The sequence below is a fragment of the Anolis carolinensis genome, chromosome 2 (assembly GCF_035594765.1).
Source record: "Anolis carolinensis isolate JA03-04 chromosome 2, rAnoCar3.1.pri, whole genome shotgun sequence".
Taxonomy (NCBI): Eukaryota; Metazoa; Chordata; class Lepidosauria; order Squamata; family Dactyloidae; genus Anolis; species Anolis carolinensis.
In genome coordinates, this window is record NC_085842.1 from 212789063 (window position 1) to 212807892 (window position 18830).

Sequence of the window (18830 nt, forward strand, 5' to 3'; positions counted from 1 at the left end):
AGCTTTTCAATGCTATTCAAAGTGATCAATTGCAACATTCACACTTGCCTCCAACAGACAAGAGTTCTTTCTTGCACCCTGTACCTTCCACAGATATATAAACTTCACTGACCTGGTTTCCAATATGCCCCACAACCTCTGAGGATGCCTGCCATAGATGTGGGTGAAACATCAGAAGAGAATGCTTCTGGAACATGGCCATACAGCTTGGAAAACTCACAGCAACTTAGAATATTTGCTTTCAGCATTGTTCATTTTGCCCTTATTTATACCGAATGTTCATGTTTTCATAAAATCATAAAGTTCTAGAGTTGGAAGACACCCCAGGGGCCTTCCAGACCAACCCCCTTCCATGCAGGAATAATAATAATGATGATAATAAATTTATTTCTATCCCACCACCATCTCCCCAAAGGGACTCGGGGTGGCCAACAAGATAGAGCAGTGCCACATATAGATACAGTAGAGTCTCAATTATCCAACATAAACGGGCCGGCAGAACGTTGGATAAGCGAATATGTTGGATAATAAGGAGGGATTCAGGAAAAGCCTATTAAACATCAAATTAGGTTATGATTTTACAAATTAATCACCAAAACTTCATGTTATACAACAAATTTGACAGAAAAAGTAGTTCAATACGCAGTAATGCTATGTAGTAATTACTGTATTTACGAATTTAATACCAAAATATCATGATGTATTGAAAACATTGACTACAAATATGCGTTGGATAATCCAGAACGTTGGATAAGCGAGTGTTGGATAAGTGAGACTCTACTGTAATACAGAAATCTGAAACGATAAAAACCACAGAATCACAACCACACACACACACACACACACAATTACAATGCAAAATATTACAAGCACAATCAAAGCATTCCCAACAGATGGCTATCCAACCTCTGCTTGAAAACCTCCAGAGAAGTAGACTCCACCACACTCCAAGGCAACATATTTCACTGTCAAACTGCTCTTCCCTTCTGGAGAGAACAAATTCTTGGAGAGATTTGGGGATCAGAATGTATCACATCACAGTACTAAAAGCATCATTGTCTTATTGCACAATTGCATAAACATAGTGTAGCCCATTCATCATTTAAAAATGTGCTTGTATACATCTCCATTCTGTACCAGAAAAGGTAAGAAGGGGCACAAAATGGGAGCTAGCAAATTGAAAACAGAGTCTAAAAAGCAGGTAGAGTGGGAGGCAAGGCACTGTCAGCCAGGGAACAATATTGCAAAGGAGCGGAGACATCTGCTCACTCCTGCTGGTTGGTGGCCTCCTTTCTATCTTCCAGGCTGGCACAGCTTTCATTGGCAAAGTTCCATCAAATCAGAAGGAAGGATGCTATAATGGTGAGAGATGCATTGTACCTTTCTTTCTGTCTCTTATTCTGGGTAGCAGAAGTTATACTTTCAGAGCCATCATGATGGCATTGTGAAACCGATGATGAAAGAGTAGGAAGGTGTCGGATACTCACAAACATTCTCATCCTCAATGAAAAAAGGTTGAAAAGGAGGCCAACCATGAGGTTCTTTGCACTTTGAGAAAAGAAATCACATGTACAAAATTATTATTATTATTAATAATAATAATAATAATAATAATAATAATACTGCAAAAGGCCACCCTGCTGGGATCTGCGTACATCATCCAAAAATACATCACACAGTCCTAGACACTTGGGAAGTGTTCGACTTGTGATTTTGTGATATGAAATCCAGCATATCTATCTTGTTTGCTGTGTCATAATAAAATAATAATACATTGTAATATATTTCAGTATAAAAAAGGTAAAGGTTTCCCCTGACGTTAAGTCCAGTCATGCCTGACTCTGGGGGTTGGTGCTCATCTCCATTTCTAAGCCAAAGAGCCAGCGTTGTCCATAGACACCTCCAAGGTCATGTGGCCGGCATGACTGCAAGGAGAGCCGTTACCTTCCCGCCGGAGCGGTACCTATTGATCTACTCACATTGGCATGTTTTCGAACTGCTAGGTTGGCAGGAGCTGGAGCTAACAGCGGGCGCTCATTCCTTTCGGTCCACAAGTTCAGCAGCTCAGTGCTTTAACACACTTAGCCATCGGGGCTCCATATTTCAGTATATTCTGTATATATTTCAGATTTCTATATTAATGTCAAAAATACGTAGCATTATTTTACATAGTGTTTGTGCTTCATTAAAACAGTAAAGACAAATATCACTTAAGTAAAATTAACATTGAATATTAAATAACCAAAAGAATTAAATAAGGTGTAAATGCTAAACTGATCTGGGAATCTGCTATTGCAACACATCCAATGAAGTGGTTTAAAACCAGTATAAAAAAAGATTAGGGATAATTACATTCCAGTACTTAGGAGACTCAAAGCAGGTTATATTTTTTAAAAAATTCAATGCAAAAATACATATTTTTTCAGGAATGCATCAGTTCATGTAAATTGAATATTTTTAATATAAAAATACAAACATCATAAAAAATTAAAACATGGCACTGTATAATTGATCATATAGACTGTTGGAAGTGGAAGCCACTTTCTGCATCTGAACATTTCCAAGTTGTTTTCCTGATTTTGAAATACGACGTTTCTGACTTTATGTAGAAAATCACTCTACATAAACATCCAATAAAATAACTAAATCAAAACTGAATGATGTAGATTGTAACTACTGTAAATATTATGTATTTGTTAATATTCCCTTCCTTTCTGGCTCTTTCAGGATCTGGGAATCTCCCCTACTTTTGGCTGCAAGGGAAAATGATGTCTCAACCATCCAAAAGCTGCTTGCCAGCCACAGCTGTGATCTTCATGAGAGAGGTATTGATCCATCCTTCTCAAGGCAGTCATGTTGCTTCCTTGGAGAAAACACAGTGATGCTAAGGAGAATAATAAAAAGGATGACAATTATAAGGAGGGTGAAATGTGTTCTTGAGCTGAAGGCAGGACAGGACAGGAAGCCTAAGAGCCTTGTAAGTGCTTCTAATCCAAAACTCGTAGTTAGTGTCTCAAGGACTAAGAAGACATATTCACTGTCACAGCATTGAGAACCACATGTGGCCTACCTCGGATTAACTCGCATCAGCCACACAGACTAATGTGACTCCACACTACATAATATGGCAGCATAGAAGCACCCTCAATCACGACAGTTAAAGCCGTGTCAGACTGCTACAATTCTGCAGTATGACTATGTCATTGAATGGAAGAGCTACAGTAGAGTCTCACTTATCCAACCTTCACTTATCCAACGTTCTGTATTATCCAACACAGTTTGCCTTTTAGTAGTCAATGTTTTTGTAGCCAATGTTTTCAATACATTGCGATGTTTTGGTGCTAAATTCATAAATACAGTAATTACTACATCATGTTACCATGTATTGAACTACTTTTTCTGTCAATTTGTTGTAAAACATGATGTTTTGGTGCTTAATTTGTAAAATCATAATGTAATTTGATGTTTAATAGGCTTTTCCTGAATCCCTCCTTATTATCCAACATATTCACTCATCCAACATTCTGCCGGCCCATTTATGTTGGATAAGTGCAACTCTACTGTAATAGCAAACCTATTGAAATAAATTTAGTCCACCCAAAGTTACCATAGAGTCATTTTGGATAACCTAAAACTTTTTTGAGATCCTCTAAGGCATAGGTTCCCAAACTTATTTGGCCTACCGCCCCCTTTCCAGAAAAAATATTACTCAGCGCCCTGGAAATTAATTTTTTTAAAATTTTAATAGCAATTAAACAGAAAGATATATGTACCTGTGGCCATCACCGCTCCCCTGGATTGCTGCAGCGCCCACCAGGTAGCGCCCATTTTGGGAATCACTGCTCTAAGATAGCTTAATGGCAGCAAACCATAGTCTCACTTGGAGGACCTAGAAAATTCATAAATAGGACATAATGTGTCAGGTGAGAGTAGGTGAAACCACAAGTAACCACCCCACAGGTACAGGTGTCATACTGTGCTGCTCTCAAAGTTTCTGTGAGGACTTTCACTGGATCAGCAAAATTATACTTGGCTTCTTTTCTGTACCTGGTGCTCTCCTTAGGTGCTGTTGGGGAGACAGCTCTTCATGTGGCTGCCTTACACAACAGCCTGGAAGTTGCCCAGCTGCTGTTGGAGACCGCTCCAGAACTTGTGGATGAGACTATGACGTCAGAGCTCTACAAGGGTAAGGAGGGTGGCAACGTTGCTATTGGTGATTATGACATTACTAATTCTGCAGTAGTGTTTACCAATCTGAACAAAATAATAGTGAATGAAATATCCAAGTTCCCTTTAATTCCACAAAATAGACCTCGAATCTGAGGAGGCAGGAGAAAGGGACACCGTGAATCCAAGTGGGTTGAGTAGGCAGTGGCATCAAAGTGGAGCAGGTTAATGACAGCCCACTGTTGTGAGTGGAGCAGATTAATGACAGCTGGGGTCTCCTTCAAACCAATCATGCTGGAATGATCTTTCAAATGTTGCTATTGTTTGTTGTTTATTTGTTCAGTTGCTTCTGACTCTTTGTGACCTCATGGACCAGCCCATGCCAGAGCTCCCAGTCAGCCGTTGCCATCCCCAGCTCATTCAAGGTCAAGCCAGTCACTTGAAGGATGCCATCCATCCACTTTGCCCTTGGTCAGACCCCTCTTCCTTTTTCCTTCCATTTTCCCCAGCATCATTGTCTTCTCCAAACTTTCCTGGCTTCTCATTATGTGGTCAAAGTACATCTTTGCCTCTCATATCCTTCCCTCCAGTGAGTAGACGGGCTTTATTTCCTGGAGGATGGACTGGTTTGATCTTCTTGCGGTCCAAGACACTATCAAAATTTTCCTCTAACACCACAGTTCAAAAGCATCTATCTTTCTTCGTTCAGCCTTCCTTATGGTCCAGCTCTTGCATCCATAGGTTACTATGGGGAATATCAATACTTTAACTATACAGACCTGCGTTGCCAGTGTGATGTCTCCACTATTTTTTCGAGATTGGCCATTGCTCTCCTCCCAAGAAGTACATGTCTTCTTCCTGGTTGTAGTCTGCATCTGCGGTAATCTTCGCACCTAGAAATACACAGTCTGTCTCCACATTTTCTCCCTCTGTTTGCCAGCTATTGATCAGCCTGGTTGTCATAATCTTGGTTTTCTTGATGTTTAACTGCAACCCAGCTTTTGCACTTTCTTCCTTCACCTTGGTTATAAGCGCTCAGCTGCTCCTCACTTTCAGCCATCAGAGCGGTATCATATGCATATCTAAGGTTGTTAATGTTTCTTCCAGCAATTTTAATTCCAGCCTTGGATTTGTCAAGCCTCGCAGTTTCCCATACTTTCTTGCTGGGTTATAGAGCTTACTCCCAGAGAACAAGAAGAAAGAGGCAAAAAAATTTTTAAGTCATTTCCCCTTTAGCATGCTGCAGGAGTATAATGGAAAAAAACAGTTATGTCTCTATTTTCCTGTGGTGTGTTGGGTGACATGACTGAGGGACTTATAATGGCCGAGCCATGCCACAGCTTGTGGTGACCCTCTCCACCATCTGGCAGCAAGTTTTGCTTGGGTGTAGCAGTAGCAGTAGCTGTTTGAGCACTGTAGGAGCAGCTCAATGGCTGGTCTGACTGTTGAGTTGGTGATGGAACAACAGTAGGCAAGTGCACCCAAAAAGGGGCCGGGCTGTGGCGCAGGCTGGTGAGCAGCCTACTGCAATAAATCACTCTGACCATAAGGTCATGAGTTCGAGGCCAGCCCGTGGCGGGGTGGGCACCCATCAATTAAAAAATAAAATAAAATAAAAAATAGCCCCTGCTCATTGCTGACCTAACAATCCAAAAGATAGTTGCATCTATCAAGTAGGAAATAAGGTACCACTTATAAAGTGGAGAGGCAAATTTAACTAATTTACGACATTGGATGAGGAAGTGCCATCACAGTGGATGATGAAGCAGCTGCTCCCCCCTGTGGCTAGAATCGAACATCCCTTCAGAAGAAGGTTAAATTGCCTCTGTGTCTGTCTCTGTCTCGGTTCTATGTGTATATGGGCATTGAATGTTTGCCCTGTATGTATATAATGTGATCCGCCCTGAGTCCCCTTGGGGGTGAGAAGGGTGGAATATAAATACTATAAATAAATAAATAAATAAATATCACTTTCGTAGCCCCTAAAACTGCAAAGGGCAGTGGTTCTCAACCTGAGGTCCCCAGATGTTTTTGGCCTTCAACTCCCAAAAATCCTAAACTGGGTAACTGGGATTTCTGGGAGTTGTAGGCCAAAAACATCTGGGGACCCCAGGTTGAGAACCACTGGGAGAGGGCAATCCTTTTGCAAAGCCTGAGTTGGCTGCCATGACTATTGGAATAGAGAAACAGTAGTAGCGGTATCCTTCTAGTCCCAATTCTTCATACTTTGCCAATTCTCATTATCTTCATTCTATATATGAAGGGGTGAGACTATGTTTTAATGCCACATAGGGGCCACATAGATAATTTTAAATAAAGCCTCCCTAGTTCAACTGATGCATCTCTCAGAAATGCTACCAGAAATATTTAAGATGTTTTGTTAAACAAGCAAAAGACAATCTCCATAGCCTTGGACTTCTTGGATGAGAATCTGAGCTATTCATTTTAATGGCAATTAAGGATTTATAGTATGGAGATGGCAAACCAGCATAGATGTAAGATGTCCACTCTTGGTGACTGTCCCTATCATATGATGCTGTGGGATGTCCAATGCAAGTCCACCTCCTTCCCATAATGAAGCCATCCCCAGATATTGACAGGAAAAACCTGCTGCAACCTACCCAATGCCATGATAACACATATTTTTATATTTCAGGAGAGACAGCTCTTCACATAGCTGTGGTGAACAAAAATGTGAGCCTGGTGAAAGTTTTGCTGGAGAAAGGGGCAGACATTAATGGACCACGAGCCACTGGATATGTCTTCAGGCCCAGGAGTGACAATCTCATCTATTTTGGTATGTCTACGGTCTAGATAAGTCTGCTTCTCACACCCTTCTTTTGTGTATGGAGGGAATGTTTCAGCATAGATCATCCATCATATCATCCACCTCCCCTCCCCTTGTTTGCAGTATTACAACATCCAAGAGGGTCTTAACCCAAATGTCACACAAATACCCTCACGTGCATAAAGATGTATAAACAGGCCTTGAGGGAGCAGATGTGAAGGAGAATAAAGTTTTCGTGTATCATTTGAAAATAGCTGTGTCAAGAAGGGATTCCACCAGGTGTAACTTTCCTCATCTGTATTTAAACAGCTGTATTGGCACTGTACAGGGACTCTCCCTGTCTTTTGCATCAAGTGCCTTAAACAAGGAGTTCAACCTGGGGTTACAGAGTTGTAGCCTGGGGATTGTATTTATACTTGTATATAAGTTTAGTTTTATTTTATTTTTTTGCACAAAAAACTACTAGATCAATTTTTCAACTTCAGGAACATGCCTCCCTGGTGCATTAAGGAACAACAGCAATGGTGGGTGGTTGAAGGCAACCACCTCTGGCATGGCTGTTCCTCCTCCCTTCAGCCAGTGAAGCAGAACGTGGCAGAGTTCGAATTAGCCCCGTCCAGATTAGAATTACACGATCAACCATGTACCAAAGGGAGTGGAAACTTTACAGCCCACTATGTTTTGAGAACAAGCCCTCCAGGCACATGGAAGAACAGCAGCAGTGGTGGCAAGGCAAAGACTAATGGAAGGAGAAACATTTCTTCTACTGGGTTGCTGTGAGTTTTCCAGGCTGTATGACCATGTTCAAGAAGCTGGGAGACTATGACAGAAATCAAAGTCCCTTCTGATCTCTCTCCAGTGCAGTGGTTCTCAACCTGTGGGTCCCCAAGTGTTTTGGCGTACAACTTCCAGAAATCCGATCCACAGTTTACCAGTTGTTAGGATTTCTGGAAGTTGAAGGCCAAAACATCTGGAGAACCACAGGTTGAGAACCACTGCTCTAGTGGCTCTGTTGTGGCATCCTGTCTGTGGCAGATAAGGCAGAAGAAGTGTTGTTGAAGGCTTTCATGGCCAGAATTCCTAGGTTGCTGTAAGTTTTCCAAGTTGTGTGGCTGTGTTCCAGAAGTATTCTCTCCTGATGTTTCACCCACATCTATGACAGGCATGCTCACAGGTTGTGAGGTCTGTTGGAAGCTAGGCAAGTGGGGTTTATATATCTGTGGAAGGTCCAGGGTGAGAGAAAGAAAAAAAAAACTCTTGTCTGTTTGAGAAAAGTGTGAATGTTGCAATTGGCCACCTTGATTAGCATTTAATGGCCTTGCAGCTTCAAAGCCTGGCTGCTTCCTGCCTGGGAGGATCCTTTGTTGGGAGGTGTTAGCTAGCCCTGATTGTTTCTTGTCTGGAATCCCCTGTTTTTTTGAGTGTGGACAATTTCAACAGAAAGGAGGAAACCATGAAAATAAATAAAAGAGAAACACTCAAAAAACAGGGGAATTCCAGGCATGAAACAATTAGGGCCAGCTAACACCTCCCAACAAAGGATTTCCCCTGGCAGAAAGCAGTCAGGCTTTGAAGCTGCAAGGCCATTCAGTGCTAATCAACATGGCCAATTGCAACATTCACACTTGCCTCAGGCAGACAAGAGTTCTTTCTCCCACCCTGGATCTTCCACAGATATATAAACCCCACTTGCCTAGTTTCCTACAGACCTCACAACCTCTGAGGATGCCTGCCATAGATGTGAATGAAACGTCAGGAGAGAATACTTCTGGAACACAGCCACACAACTTGGAAAACTTACAGCAACCTAGGAATTCTGGCCATGAAAGCCTTCAACAACACTTCTTCTGCCTTATCTGCCACAGACAGGATGCCACAACAGAGCCACTAGAGCAGTGGTTCTCAACCTGTGGTTCTCCAGATGTTTTGGCCTTCAACTTCCAGAAATCCTAACAACTGGTAAACTGTGGATAGGATTTCTGGAAGTTGTACGCCAAAACACCTGGGGACCCACAGGTTGAGAACCACTGCACTGGAGAGAGATCAGAAGGGACTTTGATTTCTGTCATAGTCTCCCAGCCTGGACTTAGCTCCTGGACTCTCAGAGCTTAATCTATGCTGAGAAAGCCTGAAAGAAGCCATCAATAGTTATTTTTTCTCTAATTAATTATCCATGGATTTTATAAAAATCTGTATTTTTGGCCCAAAACCTGCCCTCAACTTTTATATGAGGTGGAATGATAAACAAGTACAGTATATATGGTATGTTGAAATGTAAATAACCCAAGGGGCTCTGAAAAGTAAATCACTTCCTTGGAGGCTTCAAAGATATGTAATTAACTCACCCCCACACATAAAAAGGCCAGTCTATCCGAAATGCTTTGATGTTGTGTTCCTGCAAGGCAAGGAGTTGGAATACAAGGCCCTTGGAATCTTTTCCAAATTTGATTCTATGATAGCGAGAGAAAGAGCCTTGAGAGTTGTGTTATAGTTTCAAGGCTACGTTTTACTTGTTGTTGCTTTACATATTCCAGATACTTGGCCTGAAAGGCAAGTTCTAAGGCTAAGCTGTGAGGAAATGGTCAGGTTACTTTCTGGAGACTTTGGTAAAATATTCATCTCTGGATTTCCAGAAGGAAGTGATTAAAGCCAAGCCAATGAAGAAGAAACTTTTGACAGAGTGCTGTATTTTATTGTTGATGGCTTTTTACAAAATTCCTTTTAATTTGCTTATGTTTGTTCCATTAATGCACTTTATCTATTTATGAATTTGTTACTCATAATGTGCACCTTGCTTATCCACTATTGCAACCTCATTGTTTTTAATTTGATGTTTTAATTCTGTGTTGTGTTTTTTCACCTATTGTGCATATTTTATTATTGGTTTTTGTTTTTGTCCTTTGATGTTTTATATTTTATCATTGCTTGTATAGTAGAGTCTCACTTATCCAAGCTAAATGGGCCGGCAGAAGCTTGGATAAGCGAATATCTTGGATAACAAAGAGGGATTAAGGAAATGCCTATTAAACATCAAATTAGGTTATGATTTTACAAATTAAGCACCAAAACTTCATGTTATACAACAAATTTGACAGAAAAAGTAGTTCAATACGCAGTAATGTTATGTTGTAATTACTGTATTTACAAATTTAGCACCAAAATATCACGATATATTGAAAACATTGACTACAAAAATGGCTTGGATTATCCAGAGGCTTGGATAAGCGAGGCTTGGATTAGTGAGACTCTACTGTATTTTGATTTTGCTGTAAACTGCCCCGAGTCCCCTTCGGGGTAGATGGAGGCGGGATATAAATTATTATTATTATTATTATTATTATTATTATTATTATTATTATTATTATGTTCTCTTCTTAGTGTTATCTTTTTCTTTAAATACCTAGTTGTGAATCACCACTCAGAAAAAAAATGTGCCAAAATATATTTTGACATGCTTTTCTTTAGAATAGTGGTTCTCAACCTTCCTAATGTGACGTCCCCTTAATACAGTTCCTCATGTCGTGGTGACCTCCAACCATAAAATTATTTTTGTTGCTACTTTATAACTGTCATTTTACTCCTGTTATGAATTGTAATGTAAATACCTGATATGCAGGATGTATTTTCATTTACTGGACCAAATTTGGCATGAATGCCCGATACGCCCAAATTTGAAAACTGGTGGAATTGGGGAGGGGGGGGATGATTTTGTCTTCTGGGAGTTGTAGTTGCTGGGATTTATAGTTCACCTACAATCAAAGAGCATTCTGAGCTCCACTGATGATTAAATTGAACCAAACCTGGCACACAGAACTCCCATGACCTACAGGAAATAATGAAAGGGTTTGGTGGGCATTGACCTTGAGTTTGAGAGTTGTAGTTCACCTACATCCAGAGAGCACTGTGGACGCAAACTACTATGGATCTGGACAAAACTTGGCACAAATACTCAATACACCCATATTTGAACACTGGTGGAGTTTGGGGAAAATAGACCAAATAGACATTTGGGAGTTGTAGTTGCTGGGATTTATAGTTCACCTACAATCAAAGAGCCCCTTGAACCCCACTAACGATTAAATTGGGCCAAACCTCCCACACAGAACCCTCATGACCAATAGAAAATATTATTGGCGACCCCTCTGAACCCCCCTCATGACCCCATTAGGGATCCTGACTCCCCCCACCCCCCAACCAGGTTGAGAAGATTTGTATTTGGGGTGTGTGTTTAGATATGATTACTACACAGATTTGATTTTTTAAAAATGTGGGTCAATACAAAATGAATTTAAGAAGACGTCAAAGTGGCACAGACCATCAATAGGCTGGTTTGCTTATCCATTGATGTCATTTTGTTGTGTAATCTGTTTCCACTCCTTTCATTACAGAGGCATGTTTTTTAGAATTCCTCCACAGTTCAGATGCAACTGTTTATCCCTTTTAACAAGCTATTTCATTTTTTGTATTCCCTGGTCTGCACTGATATTTTTCTTCAAATGCTTGCTCTTCTTTCAAGAGCTGAATCTTTAGCCAATGCAAATTAAGATGTCCCAACTGGTTTTCCTGGCTCTGAGGATTTGGCATGCTGTGCTTGTGCGAACCCCCTGTCACCTGTTTCAGGCGGTAATTAAACCATGCTCAGTAGATCAATTTTCAAGCATTTTGGTAATGAGCCATCATTAATTTTCACTCAGAATAAATTGTAATACTCCTGAGAGAACACATGGAGCAAAGGCAATGCCTCTCTTCTCTAGTTGTTCTCACTCAAACTGAGTTTCAGTTACGAGGTTGGGAAGTGTATAATCTCAAGGGGGGGTGGGTGTTTAGTCTTCCTTTAACACTTTATACTTTAAAGTGCAAACCGGAGTAAAGGGTGTTCATCCTGCCATGCAATTTATCATTTAATTTCTTGGATGCATAAATGAATTGAAACTTTTAAAACTAAATAAACTGATCTAGATTCAAGAGCTGACCTCAAGATGTTGCTAGATTCTGATATCTATTTGATGTGATCAATTATTAGAGGTGTGAAATTTGGCCATTTTGGGGTCCATTGTCGGCTAACCCCTCATTCTGTTTACCAGGAAGTTACGCGAATTGGGAGGGAATCGTTTTCATTCAGCAAAGATTCGGCCCATTGACTACAATGGGAAATTTTAAAGGCTCAATCCTCAGTCATTTCAAGGCATATCTGCATGAAACCTACCTCAGTTTTAGACCTCATTTACAACTGCAGGCCTGACAAGTTTCAAAACAATTCACCAATCTACTGATTTTTCAGAATAATTTCAAGTTTTTACCATAATTATTTTAAAAATAAGACAAACCTCAAGAGAGAGTTCTGGGAATTGGCAAGTTTTTCAGATTTGGCAGAGGTCACTTTTTCTGGAAAATTTGATCATTTTCCAAACCCGGCGGGGAGGAATAAAAAGACACTGCAATAATCCCATCTTCTCCAGGAGTCCTGCAGCAGCCCTTGCCTCGTGCATATTTCAGACTTAACTCTCTTCTCTCCAGTAGCCAATAAAATCTTAATCTGTTTTGCTAGGCTTTTCGGTTCCCTTCTCCCCATTCTGTTTTCTGAGATTATATGAAGTGGACCACCGAATATTACAAATCATTTTTGTTCAAACTGATTCGAGCCCAAGCCTACCACCTATTGTTTAGGAGTGATGGGCGCTTGTGGGAGGGATTACTTTTCAAATTTGCTGAAATTGTCAAAGCACATAAAGTAAAAGGTAAAGGTTTCCCCTGATGTTAAGTCCAGTCATGTTTGACTCTGGGGGTTGGTGCTCATCTCCATTTCTAAGCTGACGAGCCGGCATTGTCCGTAGACACCTCCAAGGTCATGTGGCCAGCATGACTGCATGGAGCGCCGTTACCTTCCCGCCTGAGCGGTACTTATTGATCTACTCACATTGGCATGTTTTTGAACTGCTAGGTTGGCAGGAGCTGGAGCTAACAGCGGCCGCTCACACTGCTCCCGGGGTTTGAACCTGGGACCTTTCGGTCTCCAGCTCAGTGATTTAACGCACTTCGCCACCAAGGCGATAGTTTTGGGATTTTTCAGCCACCTCACAAAATTCCTGGTGCAAGAGCAGTGGGCAGGATACATACTATTGTACAGGCTTGGCTATTAGTTATGCAGAGCATTGAAAAACATCTTTTCCTTAAGAAATAATCTTGCTGCAGTGGTGTGACTAGGGTGGTGCAGGGGAAAATGTGAACTGCACTGGGTGACACCATCAGAGGAGATTACGCCAAAACACTCTCTATGAAAATGTTGTGCAACATTTCAGCAGAAATTCATAATTTAAAAAATATCCCTATAAGATGTAATCACCAAAACAGTTTTTATGTTTTACATGTGCTGCATGGATATCCCAATAAGGCTGGAACTCTTTGCTGATTTACTTTTTGAACCTGCTAAATGTGAATGCTCTGAAGCCAAAGCTGTCACACCCAATTACAATGACCCTTTGTTTCATCTGCACATGCTACAAGCACATGCTATTCTTTTAGTTGCTGCTGGTTTGTTTATAGTTGCTGATTTTGCCAAATTTTCTGGCATTTTAGCTACAATATTGTTGGCTAGTCTAATATGGGGAGAGGTCCATGTGGTTCGCACCGGGCGACACCAATGCTAGTGATGCTCCTGTCTGGCTGGGTGGTAAAATGTGGCCCACATTGAAAATATACACTGATACCTGGTTAGTAAACAAAATTATTCTGGTAGATTCAAGTGGGGTTCTTTTTTCGTGTCAGGAGCGACTTGAGAAACTGCAAGTCGCTTCTGATGTGAGAGAATTGGCCATCTGCAAGGATGTTGCCCAGGGGAAGCCCAGATGTTTTGATATTTTTACCATCCTTATGAGAGGCTTCTCCCATGGCTCCGCATAGGGAGCTGGAGCTGATAGAAAGAGATCATCTACACTCTCCCCAAGCTGGATTCAAACCGGCAGGGTTCAGGTCAGCAAACCAACTTTCAACTCATCAGTCCTGCCACTGTGCCACCAAGGGCTGAAAAGTGGGGATAAAGTTTAACATTAATCCATGACATTAAGGCCCCTTTCACATAGCTGAATAAAATCTCACATTTTCTGCTCTGAACTGGAATATATGACAGTGTGGATTCAGATAATCAACTTGCCAAATTTTCATTTTTCTGACCCGCCGGGTTTGGAAAATCATCAAATTTTCCAGAAAAAGTGCCCTCTGCCAAATCTGAAAAACTTGCCAAATTTTCATTTTTCTGACCCGCCGGGTTTGGAAAATCATCAATGGTTGTTTCCATTTTCAGCCAATCACAGCATGTACACAGCCAGGCTTTTCATTGGCTGAGAAACAGAGAGAAAAAAACTTCAACTCCCATCATGCTCAGGGAGGAATTCAGAAACTTTTCAATGCCCGTCCCATGCAAGTGCTGCTGGGAAAGTGAGTTCCTAGCAGGGCCCTCCCTGGAGGAGAAGCCTAGGAAACTTTCCAAACAGAAATGGACAGATGATTTCTTCCCATAGTATATTGAACGGTAGTGATGTGCACATAGACATTTCAGTGTGCCCACATTCACATCATTGCCATTTATCAGTGGAAATCATTGATCTGGATCCTGTGGATCTGAAGGGTTCACTTCACCTTTGTTTTTCTGACATGATACCTGATTATAATGGTAGTTGATGGTGGCAGAAAGAGATTGTAGAGTGTAACATAAGGGGCTGAACAACGGAGTAGGGGTACAAAGGAACTTTGAGGATGTACAATGAAGCCAAGTATAGAGAAAAGTAGAGAACACTGGAGAATAGTAGTGAGTAGGCTTCTACTGCACATTGAATATACCATGTTTCCAACAAAAAGGGCCAAGAAAGATCACTGTTTTTGGGAAGGGGAGTCTCAGAACCCAACCATTGTATATACTGAGGTCCCACTGTATTGTTTCCTGTTGCAGGATCCTCTTCTCCCATTGTTGTGATAGTGTCTTCTGCTTGCAGCAAAGGAACATGCCGTTGTTTTGATGCTAAGTTGATGTGGCTGCTTTGCTGTTAAGGCTTGAGCTTTTAACTGCTTGCTTTTCAAAATCTTCTACATATCTACAGAGCTCAAACGGAACATTTTTAAACAATCAACAGAATTAGTCTGATAGATGTCTCGTAATATGGAGGAAGGAGGTGTGGAGGTATAGCCCATATTTTGCATCCAGTCCTGGAGCTCATTCGCATGTTTTCACGAGTCGCTCTCAAAATACTATACAATGTCACTTCCAGTCTCCATTTAGGGAAGGACTTTGCAGAAAAACATATATTTTGCTCATAGGGAAGTGAGGACCATGGGTGGATCTGGAGGAAAATTGGTCCCAGTTCCTGTGCAGTGGCCACTCCTGTCAGCATGATGTATTATATATGTTTGTATATAGAAGTCTGAATGTGTGTACTCACTTTTTAAATTATTTTTTCCCTTCTCCTTAGGGGAACATATTTTATCTTTTGCAGCCTGTGCAGGGAGTGAAGACATTGTGAAACTGCTAATCGAACATGGCGCCAACATCCGAGTGCAAGACTCTTTCGGTATGGCATCTTTAGTAGGACCTGCGTAGGAGAATGGCGGGCCCTTTAAATTCTCTGCTTTGAGGCTTTGTTCCTGTTCTCCGCCTCTACAATGCTGGGATTACAGCTATTCTGGGACTATACCACATCAGCCTTCAGAATGCAAAGACATAGTTGTCCCAAAGGGGATTCAGAGTGGCTTACAAGTAGGCAACAATTCAATGCCAATTAAAACAGACATACCAATAAAGTAAATATATAGAATAATAGAATAATAGAATCATAGAATAATAGAGTTGGAAGAGACCTCATGGGCCATCCAGTCCAACCCCCTGCCAAGAAGCAGGAAATCGCATTCAAAGCACCCCAGACAGATGGCCATCCAGCCTCTACTTAAAAGCCTCCAGAGAAGGAGCCTCACCACAGTCTGGGGGAGAGAGTTCCACATTAAAACCATAAAATTAAAAAGTATCTAAACCTTAAAACCAATTAAAACCAATTAGTCTGGATCAGGATACAAAGAGTGCTTCTAATACCTTTGAAACTAACTGAGAGAAAGAAGTTGGTGGCATATGCCTTCATCGACCTAATGCGACTTCACCTGATGCATCTGATGAAATAGACTTTCGTCTACAAATGCTTATACTATCAACTTCCTCCTTTCAGTTAGTCCCAAAGGTGCTGCAGGTTTCATGAAACTGCAGTTCTTCAAAATAAGTAAATGCCATGTTTATTTGATTCTGAGGTGCACTTCAAATATATAAACATCTCCAAAATGGGGTGTGTCTTAGGATCACAGGTGTTTTTATATACAATACATATATAGGTGTGTGTGTAGCTTTCCCACCTTACTCATGGGAAACCATATTGCTAGGCAGTCTTCTGCCTGGCTTTCTTAATGCTAATTTTGCTGCGAATAGTAAAATGCTGTCGTGGAAACATTGTAGCAGAAAATTCTACTAAACTAAGCTTAGCATTTATTAATCTAAAAACAACGCTCCGTGATTAGAAGGGAAGAATAATTTAGTTTCAGCTGAATTGTCATTTCAGAAATTTATGGAAAATTAGAATTCAAACTATTTTACATATTAATTTAAAAAACAAAACTTCCTGAACTCAGAATGCATAATATATAATAAAGGCCTTCACCCTGTCATACTGCCCTTTTATGAAAAGACAATCTATGTGTACTAGTCTCATGCATTTGTAGGGAATCACTATCCGTTTCTGTTTGTCCCATTCGTATGGCCCCATTTCCATCTGCTGCTTCAGGCGCCTATACAAATGAGCTTTTCCGCCCAAGGTCAAATGACAAAGACGGCCCAGACTGTTATATGGATAAAGTAGGAGGATATTGGATGAACGGATTTTAAGCATATGTTTTATGTTTTATATTTTATACTGTATTTAACTGGTTGTAATACATTTTTATATGTTGTTGTTTTTAATGATGTGTCGGCATTGAATTGTTGCCAATTGTACGCCGCCTTGAGTCCCTTCGGGTGAGAAGGGCGGGATAGAAATATTGGAAATAAATAAATAAATAAAGGTCTGGAAAAAAAATGACGATTTTCGGACCTTGGGCAGCAAAGCGCCAGGGCCTGCCAGGGCCTGTAAACCCAGCCAGTCAGGGCATACATCCGAGCACGTCATGCGCCCGGCATCAGGCTGTAGGTTCTGCCAAGTGCACTTATGAGTGTCAAGCGCTTGGCGCTCAGCTGTAGGCCCTGCCAGCCAGGGCCTACATCTGAGTGGCCCCGGAGCCCAGCAATCGGTGATCAGCTGTAGGCCCTGCCAGCCAGGGCCTACATCTGAGTGGGCCCGGTGCTGGGCACTTGGCTGTAGGCCTTGGCTGGCAGGGCCTATAGCCAGCGTGCCAAAAATCAACTGAACAAATGGCTACCATCCCCCCTTTTTTGTTGTTTTTGTTTTGCTGTTTCCATTCTAGAGGGGGTTGTACCGTTCCATGCCATCCAAATGGACGGAATGGTATGAAAACACAGAATAAACAGATGAAATTGTTTCGGGACCCATGAGTAATGTGTACTAGTGTGTATTAATGTGCTTAATCTACCATTTTGAAGTCCGAAAAGTGAAGTTGAACTAGTGTTGTTCTATGTGATTCTGCTATTTCTATATCTTGGCTCCAAGACCTTTCCTTTAGCAGAAAAGGGCATGCCGACAATTTAAACAATCTGTGAAAATGCCATTACTTTGCTTTTAATGATGGGCTTTTCTTTCTGCAAAGTCACAAAAGATGGTAATGAAGTTGAGAAGGGACCGTCTGTTGTCTATCAAAGTCTCCTCGGGACACAGGGACAGTTCTTCTTTTGTCTTTGTTTTTGTGCTCTGGCAGGCAACACTGTTCTTCACATCTTAGTTCTCCAACCCAACAAAGCATCCGCATGTCAAATGTACAATCTATTTCTCTGTTACAACAAGCAAGACAAAGAGCTGATGGACCTGGATTCCATCCCCAACAATGAAGGGCTTACTCCATTTAAATTGGCTGGTGTTGAGGGCAACACAGTGGTGAGTTTATGCTCAGCCAAATGTTGCTACCATTGCATCACTGTTTTTTGAATATGTTAATGTGATATTTGTTAAGACACTAAAACAAAACAGCCAATGATATTTATTCTACAAATAAATAGGCACCTTGAAGGTATCCATTCATTTGTTTATACAGCATTTACAGAGACAGTGGGTTCTAATGTCCCTATATATTTGAGTTTAAAACTACATTGTATAGTTAGTGTATACAGTGTTCCCTCACTTATTGCTGGGGTTAGGTTCCAGGACCACCCGCAATAAGTGAAAATTCGCGAAGTAGAGGCACTATATTTATTTTAATATTTATACATTATTTTAGTAGTTATACACTATTTTAAGTTTTTTATCAACCAATTATGTATTGATAAATCGCCTCCTTCTCCACCCGTTGCCACTTGGGCACATTTTCTCTCCCTTTGGCTTCTCCTTCCTCCCTTCCTTAGGCTGTAAATTGTAATTTTTTATGATTTATAAGAGTATTTTAGAGTTTATTGAAAAACCGCAAAACAGCAAATCCGCGAAAAGTGAACCACGAAGTAGTGAGGGAACACTGTACTCAGTTTTAGATGCATTGAACTGCATCATATGAGTCTACCCTGATCATATAATGCAATTTCAAACTACACTATATGGCAGTGTAAATGGGACCCCTGTTTCACCTCACTTTTGTCCTACCCATGCTACTAGATTTTAGGAAGACTGAGTCAGAACTTTGTCGCTGTCCCATTATATACAGTGACAAAGTTATATTTGCTGAAACTACGCTCCAGAACCCATCATGG

General features: G+C 41.0%; 1 protein-coding gene across 1 annotated transcript in view; it reads left to right on the top strand.

The window, feature by feature from the left end:
* LOC100566195 (transient receptor potential cation channel subfamily V member 6) overlaps positions 1-18830 on the top strand; it is a 132412-nt gene that overhangs the window by 82712 nt on the left and 30870 nt on the right. Inside the window, exons 2-6 of the mRNA XM_008120809.3 lie at positions 2728-2825; positions 4064-4186; positions 6824-6964; positions 15418-15516; positions 17852-18027. Coding sequence (XP_008119016.1) covers positions 2728-2825; positions 4064-4186; positions 6824-6964; positions 15418-15516; positions 17852-18027 — 637 coding nt within the window. The remainder of the gene's footprint in view (positions 1-2727; positions 2826-4063; positions 4187-6823; positions 6965-15417; positions 15517-17851; positions 18028-18830) is intronic.